General features: G+C 41.3%; 1 protein-coding gene across 3 annotated transcripts in view; it reads right to left on the minus strand.

Moving 5' to 3' along the window:
* smg1 (SMG1 nonsense mediated mRNA decay associated PI3K related kinase) overlaps positions 1–17,546 on the minus strand; it is a 166,013-nt gene that overhangs the window by 32,154 nt on the left and 116,313 nt on the right. For all 3 annotated transcript variants that reach the window (XM_078559158.1, XM_078559160.1, XM_078559159.1), the window contains 10 exons: positions 15,178–15,457; positions 12,619–12,891; positions 11,993–12,227; positions 11,670–11,896; positions 6,753–6,909; positions 6,185–6,374; positions 4,802–5,271; positions 4,011–4,151; positions 2,366–2,518; positions 900–1,079 (listed from right to left, as the gene is read on the minus strand). In XM_078559158.1, the coding sequence (XP_078415284.1) occupies positions 900–1,079; positions 2,366–2,518; positions 4,011–4,151; positions 4,802–5,271; positions 6,185–6,374; positions 6,753–6,909; positions 11,670–11,896; positions 11,993–12,227; positions 12,619–12,891; positions 15,178–15,457 (2,306 nt within the window). The remainder of the gene's footprint in view (positions 1–899; positions 1,080–2,365; positions 2,519–4,010; positions 4,152–4,801; positions 5,272–6,184; positions 6,375–6,752; positions 6,910–11,669; positions 11,897–11,992; positions 12,228–12,618; positions 12,892–15,177; positions 15,458–17,546) is intronic.

Below are 17,546 nucleotides of genomic sequence, written 5' to 3' on the forward strand. Positions count from 1 at the left end.
GCCAACAGCATAAGACAGTAACCAAGAAATCAAATAGAAAATTCACAACGAGCTGATGTACCATGAGGGTGCTGAGAATATGAAGCTTGTGACTAAAGAGTAATCGAGGTGATTAGTATAGATGCGTAAAAGGGAAAAAGTAGATGAACATACAAAGGAGAAAGGAATAGTGTTGTGCAGATCGGAATTCGATGAGGAATGACAGAAGGAGGCTTGAATGGAGCGTGACTTGTTTGGTCAAATAACCTGTCTCTGTGCTGCATATTCTTTGTAATTCTTTGTAATTCTACATGTGCAAGAAGAGATTCATGTTGGAAACAGACATATGGAAGCTGACCTCATGTTCACAGATGTGAAGGGAGGCTGGGGGAGTGGGAGGGTGGTGAATGGTGCAAGAACTCAGGTAGACAGTGAAACCATGCTTGAAATGCATTGTCTGTACTGGGATAGGCAAGAGTGGAATTACACAAGGTGTGGCGCAAAGCTGAACCAAGAGAGATGTGGAGGATGCTGTTGTTGGCCAAATTGATGTCCAAATGCAGCAAGACGTGGACAATATCTAGGTCTTGCTCCATTTGGACAAGAATTGCTTCAGTATCTGAGTCGTCACGAATGGTGCTGAACATTGTGCAATCATCATGTGTTGTTTATATGGTGAAATATTGCACACTCTGCTACAATTGCATTACACATGTCCCAACTGCATGTCCCAACTCCAAGAATATGATCACCAACTAGCTGCTTCAACAAGTTTCAACTGCAGTAGTTTTCCTTAAAGGGATATATGCAGTATATGAAAACCTTTCAAAAGGCTTCATTCAACAAAATTGATCACTTGTGAAGATGCACTGCTCTACCCTACACAAAATCACTGGAACAGAAAATTAACTTCAACTCACCAAACGCTTCAGCAGGCGGAGTTCAAGGTCAGAGACTGAACTGCTAAATTGTGATGCAAATGAACACATCTGTTGACACCGCTTAATTAGGTCAAACAATGCAGCATCCAAACTCAAGGCTTCTGGTGTCCTAGTCCGTAAACTTTCAAAATGAAGTATTGTGCTACAAAGGAAAGTCACCTGGAGTAATGAAAAACATTAACAATGTTAAAGAGGAAATCCTTGTTTTTTTTCTTTAAGTCCACTTTTGGAAAGCTACATCACACACTCAAGTTTACTTTAAGCTAGAGTGCACAATGGAAGTCTGCATGATAGGCTGGGTTCCACGGAAAATTTTAATTTATAAAGAAGGTGGAAGGCACCACACATTAGATTCTCTGGTTTTCACATGTACACTGATGGCATCTCCACACCAACTGCATCAACTCTTTCCGTTTCCTTTTGTAAGTTTGTGCTTTTATTACATTAAGATCTAACTGTCCTTTTGGGTTTGCCCCAAAAAACTGGCATCGCAGTTTAATAGGTGAACTGCTGTTTGATTCAAAGGATAGCCACCCTGGGCAAAATGTTTTCCCCCAAGAATGCAATTTAAGGGTCAAACAGATATTGCACACATTCATCGTCAGATATTAAGAACTGATAATTATTTCTGGAAAAGTTAAAAAAGCTCATTTAGCAATTTATAAACCCAGCAAGATTAATCCACAGATGTCAATTTTTTTAAATTAAATGTAACAATTTCCACAATTCAAAATGAGGAACTTGTGTGTGGTAAACAGAACCACCTTTGTTTCTTTTGCACAGAGGCACAGTATTGAGAATTCAGACATTGGGGTATAGTATTGGTACAGGATGGGTCAGATTTTAAACTAAAGCTCCTTTTTCAAAGTACCAGCAATGGACATCAACTCTATAAGAGCCAGCTTTGGGGGTGGTGAAAGATTGGCAATTTAGGGCCCTTTTGTGCTGTTCTACTTGTAATCAGAGTTATCATTTTATAAGGGTGCCATATGCATAGCACGAGCCAAAATATTTTATCTCATCAGTCTAGACTAAATTAAATTTAGAACCCAGAGGTGAAAACGATAGTGTGCCAACCCACTGCGCCGCTCACTCTCCAGTTTTGAATGAAAACGTAAAATATTTCTGATGAGCTGTAAAAACATCTGTGGAGCTGAAAATGGGAAAAGGAGGCAATATCGAGGAACAGTGTGCCCTTACAACATAGGAGGCGCCAGTGAGAAGCAATGATGATGTAAAATCGCTCAAAATGTCCGAACACCACCTTAAAATCAGTCAAAATTTGTTCTGAGATACATGCAATCCTTTCTTTACCTTGTTTTCTTGTTTGTAACAAAGGGCATTCAATAGAACATGCTTTGGACTATTGCTATACTGATAAGTATTCTGGTTAAAGATTGAACAGGTTTTGCACTGACCCTTGGAACAAAATTATTTATACATACTTGGTTTGCTCGTTGACTTTCCTTAACTACCATATTCCTTCTCTCAGTGATCGTGGCCTCAAAATCTTGTAGAACAGGTGCCAAAGCAGGATTGGCCCCTCCAGCCCATTTCAAACGCTGCTCAATGCTAGCTTCCAATGCTGCCAGCTTCTCCTGTGTGGTAAAAAAAAAAATCTATTAGGTGGACGAAAGTAATTATAATGATAAACTTTTGATTACATTTATAAGATTAAATATCTAGCAGCTGAGAAAATTACACATCAAAGGGAAATGGTAATATGTTATCACACTGACATTTAAAACAAATAAAAAAACATACAAAAGCCTTTTAATTTCTAAAATTGTGGCACCACCTCAAAATATATCTAATGGTGGATTACAAACAGTTGCTTGACAGTACAGAACTTGAATATTGCTGAAAAGAGATAAGTTGCTGATGCTTTCTTTATCTTGCACTCATCAGGACAAATGCAAGAACGCCAAATTTCAAACGATCACAACAATTTATACTACAGGAGAAAAGGGTGCCGAGTGGTTGGCAAGTCAACTCCGATTGGTTGAAGCATTGCCATGGAGAAAGCAACAGGGAATTATAGGCTCCGCAAGCTCCCAGGTAATTCAAAAAAGGCACAAGGCCTGAACATATTCCATTCATTTGCAGGGAATGGGGCCTTGCATATGAATATATTTTGCTTCTAGCAAGCATAAATTATCCATGTTACGAGATGGCTTAATCATCTTAAATTGTTTGTTAGTGTAGTTATTAGTGCACTCAGGATTGTTCAGCAAGTGCTGCCCAATTGCAGAATTACATCTAACAGCAGACATTTTGTTTTGGGTTTTGCAACAATGGATTACTTTATTCAGTCTGTTGAACTCTGAGCCATGGCACCTGTCACTCTAGGAATTCTATCTTGCTTTCAGTGAAGTGATAAGATCCTCATATTATAGTGATACTGTCACTTGCATCCCAACTGAAGTAGCTCAGCAATCGATGCTTGTTTCTGTTGTATTGAATTTTTTTCTTATTCATTCATGGGATGTGGACGTCACTGGTGAGGTCAGCATTCATTGCCCATCTTAATTGCCCTTGTTCAGAGGGTATTTAAGAGTCAACCACATTGCTGTGGGTCTGGAGACATATATAAAGGGAATTAGTGAACCAGATGGGTTTTTACAACAATCAACAATGGTTTTATCTTGGTCATCATTAGACTTTTAATTCCAGATTTTTATTGAATTCAAATTCCACCATCTGCCGTGGCGGGAATCGAACCCGGGTCCCCAGAGCATTACTAATCCAGTGACAATATTACTATCGTCTCCCCATTTATGCCACAGGGCAGATTTTGAACAGTGCATGCATGTGTTGTGTTTTCCAAGTGGTAAACAGACTTGCAACTATGTCAGTCTAAACATAGGAAAAGGTCAACACTGGCCAGCAATGCTGAAGGCTCATTACTGGCCTGTGCACATCAGCCCAACATCTCAGTCCAGCCACAGCACAAGCTCAAAATGATATCTAATAATGGTTACTTTATTCAGCTGTTAAGCTTTGACCTGCGGTACTAGTCACTTTAGGGAGTTCCATCTTGCTTGCAAAGTGAATGGACAAAAAAGGGAATTTGTTTCACAATTCATTTACCTGTACTGTAGCAACAGAAACCTCCAGCTGGCTAAGCGCATGCAATTTCTTTTTCATGTTGGATAGAATGCCTGAGCGAGGTGGAGGTGTAACAGTAGAAATGGGCTGAGTTCGATTTATAAGAATATCCTCATGCTGCCACTGTTGGGAGTGGATGGAACATTTTAGTCACCATAGATTAATTTTGCGAATATATATATGTACACACTCCTACACAGTATTGCTGTTGATGAAATCTCCTAGCTTGCACCTTTATGCAACAGTCTTAACAAATGTATGGAAAAATATTTCTAATGCTTAGTATTAACAGTAATCTTACAATAAAGCTTTTGTAAATGTAAAGGAGGATAGCAGGTAGAGTAATTCTTATTCAATGCATTTCTTTTTAAATGCACAACTATTAAAAACAAACAATTTTGGACATCTTGGAAAAGAATCTAGCCCACTTCAATGATTTATAGCCAACTGCCCAAATACTGATGATCAAACTTTAAATTAGCTCCAGAGCAGTCTGATATAGCATACATGTTACAAGCAGGAATACAAATTTTCCAAGCTCAAGTTTCATAGGGTCAGGTAATTTTCAATAGCTGTGGAATACTCTCCATATTTGATGTTGGTGGAGTAGTTCACTGGAGAGGGAGACGTACTTGAGCATCTCCAAGTCTGTACCAAAATTGATATTTTCTAAACAATAATCTAAAAAGGAGACATACTTTGAACAAAAGGTACTCCCCTATACTTTGCTTTCCCTTTAAACACAATTAGAATAAAGAAATGCAAGGGCTTACCTGAAACATTGCAATCTGTATCTGCACCCTCTGAAAACTGGTCTTACAAGATGCAATGTTCGTCTCTAACCTGCGAACCAGATCGTGCTTTTTCCAAGCAGTGTCATATGAGCTGGCCAAGACAGTGGCTCTGTTCATAACTAACTGCGAAAATCTGCCAACCTGAATGTTGTGTTCCACTGCTTTCTTACAAAGGTCATCAACAGAAACTTTACTTTCAGCACCAAAGTCTTTGGCTTCCACCTGAGCAATAATGTCCACACCAAGAGCACTGATGTAACTGCAAAGAGTCAACCCCAGGGCTTGGGTTGGGAGGCCGATCAAAAGTTGTCTTACAAAGTCTGCTGTAAAAGCTTTTATTGGTTTAGCCATTTGATCTTCACTAAAGCAGGAACTTCTGTACATGGATTTTACATTAACCATTGGCACAGGACCATTTAATGAACTGGGATCATCTAGTGGAATAGCCCCTGGAGAATAAGACAAAATGTGCACATTATAGTGATGATATAGGGCTTAGGAGCAGGAGTAGAACATTCAGCCCTTCAAGATACAAGAGTAGTTACAAATACATTGAGGTATATTTCAGGATAGCCTTACAATTAAATAAAAATGAAAGGGACTGAAATTAGTTTGCCAAGCAGCATTTTGACTGCAAAACAAAAAATATATTTGTTGAACATATTCCACCTTTGGAAACTTGCAGCAAATTTTAAGAAACTAATGGACCAGAATGTTCAACTGTAATGGCCGCATGACCAATCTCAGAACCAAGAATGGAACATGTCAAACAAAGCGTCAGACAAATCATTCAGATGGTATCTTTGGGGGAGTGAAACTGAAACAATAATCCTGCCCTTAGTTATGTACATTGCCACTATACTAAATTATAGCTAGAACAGAAATTTTAGATGGGGCAGTGCAATCAAATTTTTAAAAATAGTAACCATAGCCTTGTACAAAAGTCATTTCAACTGAATTCAATATAGTGTATTCTTAATTTATATCATGGCAACTCTTTTTTTAAACCACTAAATCCTCACTCGACTTATTTACATTATTCAATACAATGGTCAATTCAAATTATTCAATAATTCATTTCACTACCGCAAAAAAAAACCTTTAATTTATCAGTACAGGAGTGAAGGACAATTTTACCAAAAGCTATTTGCAACAGAACATGAACCTTCACTTCTGTCTACAAGAACAGAGGAAGCAGTTCAATGGCAATTCACACAAAAAAAAATCATGTGACTCAGCCTACAGGAGGGACACCGTCTTTGTATTTTATATGCGATAAGCTATCCCTTTGCAGAGGACAAGAACAAACCAAAAACCTTTATAAAGCATTTAAATCCATTAAAACAAACTTCTAACTGTTACCTGATAATGTGTGAGCAAAAGTGCCACAGAGTCTGAAAAATTCCTTTATGGTTTGCAGTCGTTTCAAGAAGAAGATCTCTTCCAGCACTAGCCGGTGATTGTCATCATCAAAGAAATTGACCTGGGTGCTGCGGGCCTCTCTAATAATATCAATTTTCCGCCATGCCAGAGGTACCTCCATCTTGTTCAACTACAAGAACAACAGCCATTTAATAGTTGGAAATAACAGATCTATACCTTCTTCACACTAAACTTTGTAGTAGCTTAAACATCCTGCATGCGCGTGAAGGGAAAAGTTGTGATTTAAACAATGACATAACCTTGAGATGGCTAACAATCTTACCATGCCATAACTTGATGTACATTCTAATAAAAATGACTCAACTCACTTGTAGCCTGAGTACAAGCAGATTTTGAATGTACAGGATAAAATAGGATAGTTACAGTTCAGCAACATTTCCAGTATGGGCAAACCATACCATATATACATATCATATATACATAACATATGCATATCACCCCCACAAATTTCAGGCTATAAAAATTAACAAATATACAAACATATTACCTTCTCAATTAATAAACCAAATGCAATTTCCACTTGGGCAAACATTCCATCAAAAGCTACAAGTAACATCTGGCCAGCTGACATTTTTGGTGTCTCTTCCACTGAACCGTCCACACTTCTTGGCTGAATTAATTCAGTATACTGAGCACGCAGCATTCTATAAAAATCAAACAGAGTAACTATGAAAAATCTGCAGAAATAAACTTGCGTAGTTCAAAACTGCATTGTGTCAAAGCAGCAATTTTCATCCATTTTGTGCTAAATATTAAATAACCAAATACAGGTACTGCCTTCCTTTTCCTTTCAAAACTCATCAACCTCCTGAAACATATTATCTGTGATTTTCTGTGGGATTTTATACTAGAAATTGAGATTATTAGAAATCGGAAAGTGTGGTGCCCTCTAGAGGGATCTGGGACCTGTTTGAGCAAGGCAAGAAATTGTATCTCCTTAACTAATCAGACTGAAGTATCCTACTGAGGTAAGGAGCCTAAACCAGAAAGTGTAGGTTAGAATAGTTAATGCAAAGTCATTTGCAGGAAATTGAGGAAAGAAAGATGGGATTGAGAGAGATGGGGGGAGGGAGTGTAAAACAAAATTACAATTTTAATTTCTTAAAAAGCTTCAACAATAATTAAAATCTGAAGAAATGTGACACCACACTTGCTCTAAAGATTAATTTTCAGTGCCAGAGGGATTGTTTGACGATAATTAAGACTTACCAAAGTCCCCTCTAAACTTTTTGTACTGAGCAGGTTACTATCTCCTCTGAACACTACCTTTTTGCCCATGGACAGCTTACATTTTAACAGTCACAACTTTCAAAGTTATGAGCAGCTTGTTTATTTCAGCAGGCCAGATGATTTCCAGACTGCTTCACAGCTGCGCATCTGTGCAACTTAGAGGGAACGTCACTCATCACGCCATTAAAAGTTAACTTACACTTGAATGGCAAAGCCCTAACTTTGTGTGGCAAGTTTAAGGTTAATCTAATTCCCCAAGTCTAGCAACTTCATGCCCATTACGTGTTACAATGCCAAGTCACTTGGCAAGATGCTGTTTTAACAAAGCTTTTGGAGGAGTAGGCAACTCAAATCAGCAACTTGCAAATTTCCACATCTAGCTGCCCATGTCTAGTGGCCTGAAGTTAATGTTGATTTACACTTGCATGTTGGTAGCCTCATCATTAACTTTAAATTCAAACTGGGGCAAAGTGACAGAGCTCTTCTTCGACTGAAAACATTAACTCTGTTTCTACCTCCACAGATGCTGCCAGGCCTGAGTATTTCCAGCTTTTGTTTCTATTTCAGATCCCAGCATCCACAGTATTTTGCTTTCATCTATGTAGAGATGGAAGTGCTTTCAAAAAATGAAAGCATTATACCCATTAACTAATCATTTTCCCATAAAATATAAAATACTAGAAACATGAAGCAAGTCAGGGAGCATCAGTGGACAGAAAATAGAGGACAATGTTCAGGGCAGGTTTTTTCAGGATTGAAAAATAACTGGTAAGAAAACAGGTTAGTAGAATCAGAGAAGGTGCAGTAGGGATAAGAAAAAAAATAGGAAAAGGATAAGAAAAAAAAAATAGGAAAAGCAGAGAAAGCAAATTAATTGGAGAATGACTTATAACCTGCTTAAAAGTAGGAGGTTCTTTAGTGATGCAAAAGTTCAGTTAGACATTTGAAAATGCACAGAATAAATTTAGGTTGCATTTATTTGTGCCACAACAATAGGGGGAGCACTTCCTGCACATGCAGAGAGGCAGTGCCACTTGCAGAAAGTGAGAGACACCTTAAGGGCAGCTGCGTTTTATAACTCATTTTATCATTTGCAAACAGACAAACAGCCTCAATTAAATTTTGAGATGCAAACTGAAATCTGCAATTGTGGAGCAAATTAAGACAGAATCATGTTAAGATTGACTGGTCCCCAAAACGTTCTGTTCATTTGTCAGTCATTATTATTAAAATTCTCATTAGAAAAACATCGGGGTACTGCTGTATTACTAGAACTTTTTGCAGATGCTATCAAAAAGACTTTGCGAAGCATCAAAACATATGGGATTATTCCATCTGGCATTTTTTTATTACCATTTACTATTTTCTACAAATGAATGGATTCTTCAGTGGCTGGGCTCTCCCGGGAAGCGCCTGTTCACGTTTTATAATTCTTGTGCCTGCCACAAGGACTTTTATTCACCACAAATTCTCAGCGGTTTGAATAAAAATAAATAAAAAATATTTAATATAAAGAACACTGTCCAGTGTGGGGCTCGAGGCAGTGACTCTAGGATTAAGAGCCCGATTAACTATCAAATGAGCTAGCCAGGCTGTGGAGGAACTGCGATTTATGTAACATTGATGCTCCTGCTACCAACAGGAAAGGTGTCAGGATCAGCTGAACACACACTGGCGGCCACAGTGCAGGCCAAGTGCTCATGCTGACAGCAGGAGATGTTAGTGCCAAATTAACTAAAAGAAAGAAAATAACATACAATAGCAAACCCAAGCTAGAGAAAAAAAAAGGCACCTGCATTTTCAGTTTTGAAATTAAAACTGCAGAGTCGGTGGGGGTGAGGGGGGGGGGAAACCAGCACTAAGGAGAAAGACTGGCAAACAGGATGGATGCTGAGCCCTGATTGCGTTCTCACAAAAAGCTCGAAATCCAACGTCAACATGCCTCTCCTACTTCAGAAAACCAACAGACCCTTCTCACATTGCCAGTGCTGCTACTGCAAAGCGAAGTACAATAGACAGCCAAGTTAAGAGTTCATGTTTAGTCCAGATAGTTGTAAGGCAATCAGGAGTAATGCAAGTTACTGTTCCTGAAGGTTTTGTTGAGATTGAATGGAACAGTGCTGGAGGCCAAAAGACAGTGAGGTTCGATGGGGGATGAAAAATAGGGTTAGAAGTGCAACTTGTATTTGCATAGTGCCTTTAAGATAGCAAAACATCCCACCACAGCAGTCTCCGGTGGAATTTGAATTCAATAAAAATCTGGAATTAAAAGTCTGATGACCACGAAGCCATTGCCGATTGTTGTAAAAACCCATCTGGTTCACTAATGTCCTTCAGGGAAGGAAATCTGCTGTCCTTATCTGGTCTGGCCTACAGGTGACTCCAGATCCACAGCAATGTGGTTGACTCTTAAAAATGCCCTGAACAAGGGCATTTAGGGATGGATAATAAATGCTGGCCCAGCCAGTGATCCCCGCATCCCATGAATGGATTAAAAACTTAAGTTATGGGATTCTCTGTAATGCAGACAGAGCAAAAATATTCAGAAAACAGCCATCTAAACTGGGTTTGGTTTCTGCAATGTAGGAGAGCGTGCTACAAGCAGTAAAAACAGACGTGCATTTATATAGCACTTATCACGACCACTAGTTGTCTCAAAGTGCTGCACAGCAGCAATAAAATACTTTTTGAAGTTTGGTCATTGTTTCGATGTAGGATACACGATAGCTAATGTGCTCAGCAAGCTCCCGTAAAGAGCGATATCATTTTTTGTGATGTTGATTGAACGGTAAATATTGGCCAGGACACCAAGGATAACTCCCCTGCTCTTAGTTGAAACAGTATCATGGGGTCATTTACATCCATCCAAGCATCCAAATGGGGCCTTGGTTTAATGTCTCATTGGATACATGGCACCTCCGACATTGCAGCATTCCCTCAGTACTGCACTGGATTGTCAGCCTTGATTTTCTTTGTGCTCAAGTCCTGGAGTGGGGATTTGAATCAGGAACATTGTGATTCAGAGGCGAGTGCGTTAACGAATGAGCCATGGCTGACAGTGAACACAGTCTACGAGATTGGAGCACATACACGTAAATTGTTGTCTCATATACAACGTGTGTCTGCGCTCCAAAACAAAGATATGGAGGTGGTGAATGGACAGGCAGTATATCATCTGTGGTGCACAGGAGGATGCCAGAGGAAGGTCAGCTCAAAGGTGGGCTGGTGGAAGAGGGAAGAATACTGCATAGAGAATAGCTGCTCAGAAAGTGGAAAAGAAGCATTTATCTGCTGGTAGGATTGTGGTGTAGGTGGCAATGGTGGATGATGATCTGTTTCGAGGTGTTCCAAATTCTTCCCCATCAGACAAGAATGAATTATACGTATAATTGCAGGAGTAATGTTAGGAGTCTATGTCAACAGGAAGCCCCATCTGTAATGCATAACTGAAAATTCAGCCACATGCTGCCCACCATATACATTATCACAAGACAAACTCCCTGCCAGCAGCATAGATTCAACATTATATCATATTTTCCAGGTTACTACAGTTCAAGAAATCATGTAGTCTCTAGTAATATCAAACAAACCTTTACAAAGCCTGCCCATGCCATTGCTGCTGCAACAACTACTTGCAATTATAAAGCATGGTTAATGTAAAACAATGTCCCAAAGTGCTTCACAGGAGCGTGAAAAGCAAAACAATTGACAAAACAAAGGGGCAAGAAATACATATAGCTGTTTGTCATTTTAGCTTAAAAAGTATAGTACAGAGCTGAGCTATTTAAACAGCAGGCTTGCGAGGAGAAATTCAGTGAAGGAAGAACAAAGGAGGGAGGCAAGGAAGAAAACCTCTATGAACACATTTAAACATGTAGCAAATGTCAGCATCACCAATTACAGCCAAATTAATTGCGTATTGCTGCTGCAGAATGTGCAAATCACTCAAAGCGTATCAGTGCTACATTTACAACAGCTGAAGGCACTGAGCATGAGAATGTTTCAAGTTAAAAACCTGCCACATTAAAGCACATTGGCTAATTTCAATTGGAAAATTGAAACTGGATGTGCTACCACAACAATAACCTGTTGCACTGTTAAATATAGCTCATACATTCTTCTGTTCAAAATAAAACATCTGTATTTGGAACATATTAAGCAATTATTCGTTTACCTGGTGACATCAACATAATGGGCATTGGTTTCCTCCTCCATTCCCATAGCAGCATTTCTCAGATAAGCCTGCAGAGAATCTATGAGCATTTGCAAAGAAACTCCATCCGTTGTCTGTTCAATAATATTATCCAGTTCATTAAGCATGTTCTGCAAAGTATTTTCTCCTTTCATCATGCATCTAAGGGCTTCTGGAAAGATAATCTGCCTGAAGTTGGTGTTTAGTTCCTGTTGAAAATCATATCCAGTGTTAACAAAAGGGGGAGCTATTTTAATGAAGTTATCAGAAGTGACACCTGAAAAATTTCCCTTAGCTACACTAACCTGCAGAGAAGTGTACACTCCATTAGCCAAATAAACTGCTTCTGATGCTTCCATTGGGTTTGGGATGTCAAGGTCCTGTGGAACCAGCTGGCATTGCTCAAGGAGTTGTACAAGACAAGTAACATTACCACTCATACTACAGAGTTCCTCTAAAAACCAAGCACCGTCTCTGGAAGTCAGATCGACCAGTTGCTCCCCAGCGCTTGAAGCAGCTCCTTCCATCATGAGGTTCCGTCTATAACATAATAGAAAGTTATAAATCCATATGCTAGCCATTTAGTTATTTACAACTGTGCCAAGGCTCTCATTTTAATCTAAATTACACAGTACAAGATGTCTAAGCTACAGCGATAGCAGCCATAATTTTGTTTTTTTTTATAAAAAAAAAGTCCAAAACATCAGGTATTCAAACCAACCTGGTCACTATTTTTGCTGGAAACTGTTTTCCGCTTAGAACATAGTCTATTTGATAAAATAGGAATATGACAAATTTGGACAAAGACCATTAAAACAACCTGGAAACTTTTTTTTTTAAAAAGTAATTTAAGTTAGACCAATTCTTAAGATAAACTGCTGGGTCTTCACTTGCTGCAGCTAACATCTAAGGTATGACAGACAGACTATACCTTGTTAACGTGCATAGGGCTGAGATTATGACACTAGCAAGGCTTAAGGAGCCCTCATCGCCATTTTCAAGAAGAAAAACTTTTATGCAGCGTTCGATTTCCTTTAATTGCTCTTCACAAACAGGAAGAGTTACTGATTCCTGCTTCAGACGCTCCACCTGTCTGATCAACCGACTGTTAACATCTGCTGCAAAATGCTGAAGTGTCATCTCCGTAGCAGTTATGAACTGACAAACTGTCGGGGGCTGCTGGGGAGCATATTGTATCTCATACCTAGAAAACAAGCATGTTAATATTGCATATATTAAAGACATTTCGACAGTTAGCTTTATAACATATGGTAGTAGTTTACTGGTTCGTTGCCTAGAATGGCTTTGCACTAGATGCACTTCTCAAATCAAATTCTATTTCTTCTGAAAGAGATTTGTAATCGAGTTAATCATTCCCATCAGGTGCTAGCTACCAGTATAATTATGCCTCTTGCACCAATATGCTTTCAAGGACATTTTTATCTGGAACTCTGGACCCCAAAGTTTCTCTTTTAAATGACAACAAACCTATTTTGGACCCAAGGAGCATAGATCCAAATATTCTTTAAATGGGAGGTCCAAAGAAATTCAAGTGTCCATGTCCATTAAATTGTACAGATCATTAAATTGTAGTGGTCAGGTACAACGTTATTTTAAAGGCTAGTGGAATGTTAACCTTTATATAGACGGTTAGAACAAAGGACAGTTTTCTACAGTTAGCGATCAGCCATAATCTCATTGAACAATGGAACAAGTTTGAGGGATAGTACTCCTATTCCTATATAAGAAAGATCTAGATAAAGAAAATGGTATGTTAAGAGGGGAAATAGAAGAATATCAAATGATTACACAAGTCTTTATAACCTCCCCACAAAAACATTTGCACATGTATGCAGGTTCAGTTTGCCAGGCCCTCCAGCACTTTCAAGTGGCCTTCCTCTTGTGTGGCTATAAACTTGTGTCAATCTTTTTGACCATAGGATTTTACAACCACATCTCTTCTGTCTGTCTTCACTGAATCACTGGATAGTGAAAAGGAGGGGCACCATTGCTGATTTTTCCATTAACTCTATGAAAGGGAAACTATGTTTGACAAACCTACTGGAGATTCTTGAGGATATAACTAGCAGAATAGATAAGGGAGAACTAGTGGATGTGGTGTATTCAGATTTTCAGAAAGCTTATGATAAATTTCCACATAAGAGGTTAGTGTGTAAAATTAAAGCACACAGGATTGGGGGTAATATATTGGCATGGATCAAGAATTGGTTAGCAGACAAGGAACATAGAGTAGGAATAAATGGGTCTTTTTTGGATTGGTAGGTGGCGACTAGTGGGGTATCACAGGGGTCAGTGCTTGGCCCCCAGCTATTCACAATATATATCAATGATTTGGATGAGGGAACCAAATGTAATATTTCCAAGTTTGCAGGTGACACAAAACTTGGTGGGAATGTGAGCGATGAGGAGGGTGTTAAGAGGCTTCAAGGTGATTTAGACAAGTTGAGTGAGTGGACAAATACATGGCAGGTGCGGTATAACGTGGAAAAGTGTGAAGTTATCCACTTTGGTAGGAAAACCAGAATGGCAGAGTATTACTTAAATGGTGATAGATTGGGAAATGTTGATGTACAAAGGGACCTGGGTGTCCTTGTACACCAATCACTGAAAGCAAGCATGCAGGTGCAGCAAGCAGTTAAGGAGGCAAATGGTATGTTGGCCTTCATTGCGAGAGGACTTGAGTACAGGAGCAAGGATGTCTTACTGCAACTGTACAGGGCCTTGGTGAGACCACACCTGGAGTAGTGCGCGCAGTTTTGGTCTCCTTACCTAAGAAAGGATACACTTGCCATAGAGGGAGTGCAGTGAACATTCACCGGACCGATTCCTGGGATGGCAGGATTGTTGTCTGAGGAGAGATTGGGCCGACTAGGACTGTATTCACTGGAGTTTAGAAGAATGAGAGGGGGTCTCATTGAAACATTTAAAATTCTGACAGGGGTAGACAGACTGGATACAGGGATGATGTTTCCTCTGGCTGGGGTGGGGTGTCTAGACCAAGGATTCACAGTCTCAGGATACAGGGTAGACCAATTAGGACTGAGATGAGGAGAAACATCTTCACTTCAGAGGGTGGTGAACCTACAGAATTCTCCACCACAGAGGCTGTGGAGGCCAAGCCGCTGAGTATATTTAAGGAGGAAATAGATAGATTTCTGGACTCTAAAGGCATCTAGGGGTATGGGGAGAGAGCGGGAGTACGGTGTTGAGTTAGAGGATCAGCCATGATCATATTGAATGGCGGAGCAGGCTCGAAGGGCCGAATGACCTACTCCTGCTCCTATTTTCTATGTTTCTATCTAACTCAAGAAGCCAATATTGAGATTCCATTTACCAGTCCACTGAGGTAACCTAACTCAGCACAGATAATTCTATCCTATTCTCGCTGACTGGCCACAGTAGTCTAATTTACTAGCAAGCTCAACTGAATTCCCATCTAACTTGCAACCACAATTCACACTATACTCACTTTCTGTACAGTTCCTGACAGTGTTCCACTGTCATGTCACAAATCAATTCTTCCATCCATGTTTTCCACTGCTCCATCCTATGCTTCTGGAAAACAGCCTTTGGGTACTGCAGAGCCACAGCGGCATAGCTGTGGAGCTGTTCTAGGCAGCCACGCAAAATGGTACGACGTTGCTGTAGCAGGGCACCAACCTCTCCTTCCAACTGCTCACACTGACTGATCAGGTGTGCCTGGCCTGCGTTCTGGAGGAACGTTGTAGCTGGTACATAGCTTGGAGCCCCTATATTAAATCAAGGGAAGAAAACGTTCAAACCAGAAAGACATTTAATTGTAGTATTCAGTAATTAAACGACAAGGAAGATTAAACGTACCTTCATTTGTATAAGGGCACTGCTTTAGATTTTTACATTTTAAAGGGTTAGGAAAAGAATTCCCAATCAGCGCCAGTTGAGCTTTCATTTCAGTTCACCAACATGTAATGCTGAACATAAGCAGTATTGAGCTCAAATGTCTGTTCATACATGTTGTCTGGGAAATGGAATTAGGTGGGTGCTAAAGTGCATTCGAAGTATCTTCAATTTACCCACATGCAACATGTCAGCTATTTAGAAAAAAATCCTACATTATTGGTGATAGGGTCATAGAAATAGCAGTTCTGTCATCAATGCCAAATTCAGGAAAAACTGGTTGAGGAAAATTCCCAATGGGTGGAATTTTGCGAGCCCGCTGGCGGTGGGAGTGATAGGTGGCGCGCGCGGGAAGTATGGCGTGACCTACTACATGACGGCGTGAGGGCAGGTCGCGATCGTCCGCTCAGCCCACAAACAGCAGGCTGTGGTTCCCACCATCAGTCGGTGGGGAGCTAATTGTAATACATCAATACATAATTAAAAGGCCATCTCGCCAGGTTCTTGGAACCCCGCTGCCCACGTCGGGCATGCCTTCCCACGGATGTGCTTCACAACAGCACGTGGGTAACGTGCACTTGGCAGCCTTCACTTTGGGGGAACTGAGGTGAGTGAGCGGCAACGTTCTACACAGTTTGCCTGTTGTTTACAGGCCTCAGGGGCACTGGGGCCAACTGATGCCTGGCCCTGGACGCGACTGCTGAGGTGGGGGGGGGTGGGGTCGGTGTCTAGGGGCAAGTGCTGGCCAGCCTTAGAGGCTAGTTGTCGTTTTTGGAGTTTTGGCGGGGGGGCAGGGGGTCAAGTGCTGCCCTGGTGCTGCACAGACATTCGAGGTTTTAGGGGAGGGGGGGGTGGGTAGGGGAGCGAGGGAAGTGGCCCTGTATAAACTGACCATTCCTCTGCAACTGAGACAAATCAGGCACAGCCGCAGAGATAATTGGGATCGGGCTCCTAGCCTGCCCGCCCATGCAAGCAACACAGAGGCACCAAAGGGCCACCAAGCGCTCTATATCTTACCCTCCTCACCCACTCTTGGGAGTCCGCTACTACTTTATTGGACCGCAGAGCAGTTGGGCTGCACACGTTGTACAATCTCCTCATCCCGGCTTGGACCAGTGTCCCTCATGTTGCAGGTTGACAGCACAGCCATGCAGCGCACTCATCTCTGGCCATCCGGGGGGTGACCAGCACTCTCCAGGAAGCATTAAGGAGCAGTGTCACAGGGCCAGGAAAGGTGTTAAGTACAGCCATGATAACCACATGTCTCTCTCTTTCATGCTGCAGGAGGACCACAACAGGGCCATGGATCCAGGTGATCTCGCTGTATACCTGATGGCCCACAGTGACTGTAGAGGACGGAGGAGAGAGCAACTGAGGCTGCTGGCTGCACAAAGGCAGGAACAACAACCTCTTGAAGAAGGGGCAGCAGGGGCTCCCGCACACGCTGCCCAGGAGCTATAGCGGGCCGTGGCTAGTCAGTGCCTAGCGATACCCAGGATCTATAGACGCCACTTGCCATTCCTGCAGGTGACCAGTGTCGCCGACGACTGCGCATGTCCGGACAGTCAGGGTGCAAGGGCCATTGGATTCGCCCTGATCTCGGGATTCCCATAGGTGCAGGGTGCGATTGACTACACTCATGTGGCACTCAGGACTCCGTCGCTACACTCGATGGACTTCTTCAACTGCAAGGGCTTCCACTCACTGAACGGGCAGCTAGTATGTGACCACCAGAAATGCTTCCTGCAGTGTGTACGACGCCTACATCCTGAGTCACTCGCAGATCCCTGCAGTCTTCCAGGGTCCACAGAGGCTGCAGGGTTGGTTCCTTGGGGGGCAAGGGCTACGCGCAGAAACTGTGGCTGATGACACCCGTGTGCCAGCCTCAGACTGCAGCAGAGCGAGGCTATAATGGGCTCATGCAGCAGCTCACAATTTGGTGGAGCAGACCATCAGGATGCT

Source organism: Cetorhinus maximus, chromosome 15 (genome assembly GCF_964194155.1).
Source record: "Cetorhinus maximus chromosome 15, sCetMax3.hap1.1, whole genome shotgun sequence".
NCBI lineage: Eukaryota > Metazoa > Chordata > Chondrichthyes > Lamniformes > Cetorhinidae > Cetorhinus > Cetorhinus maximus.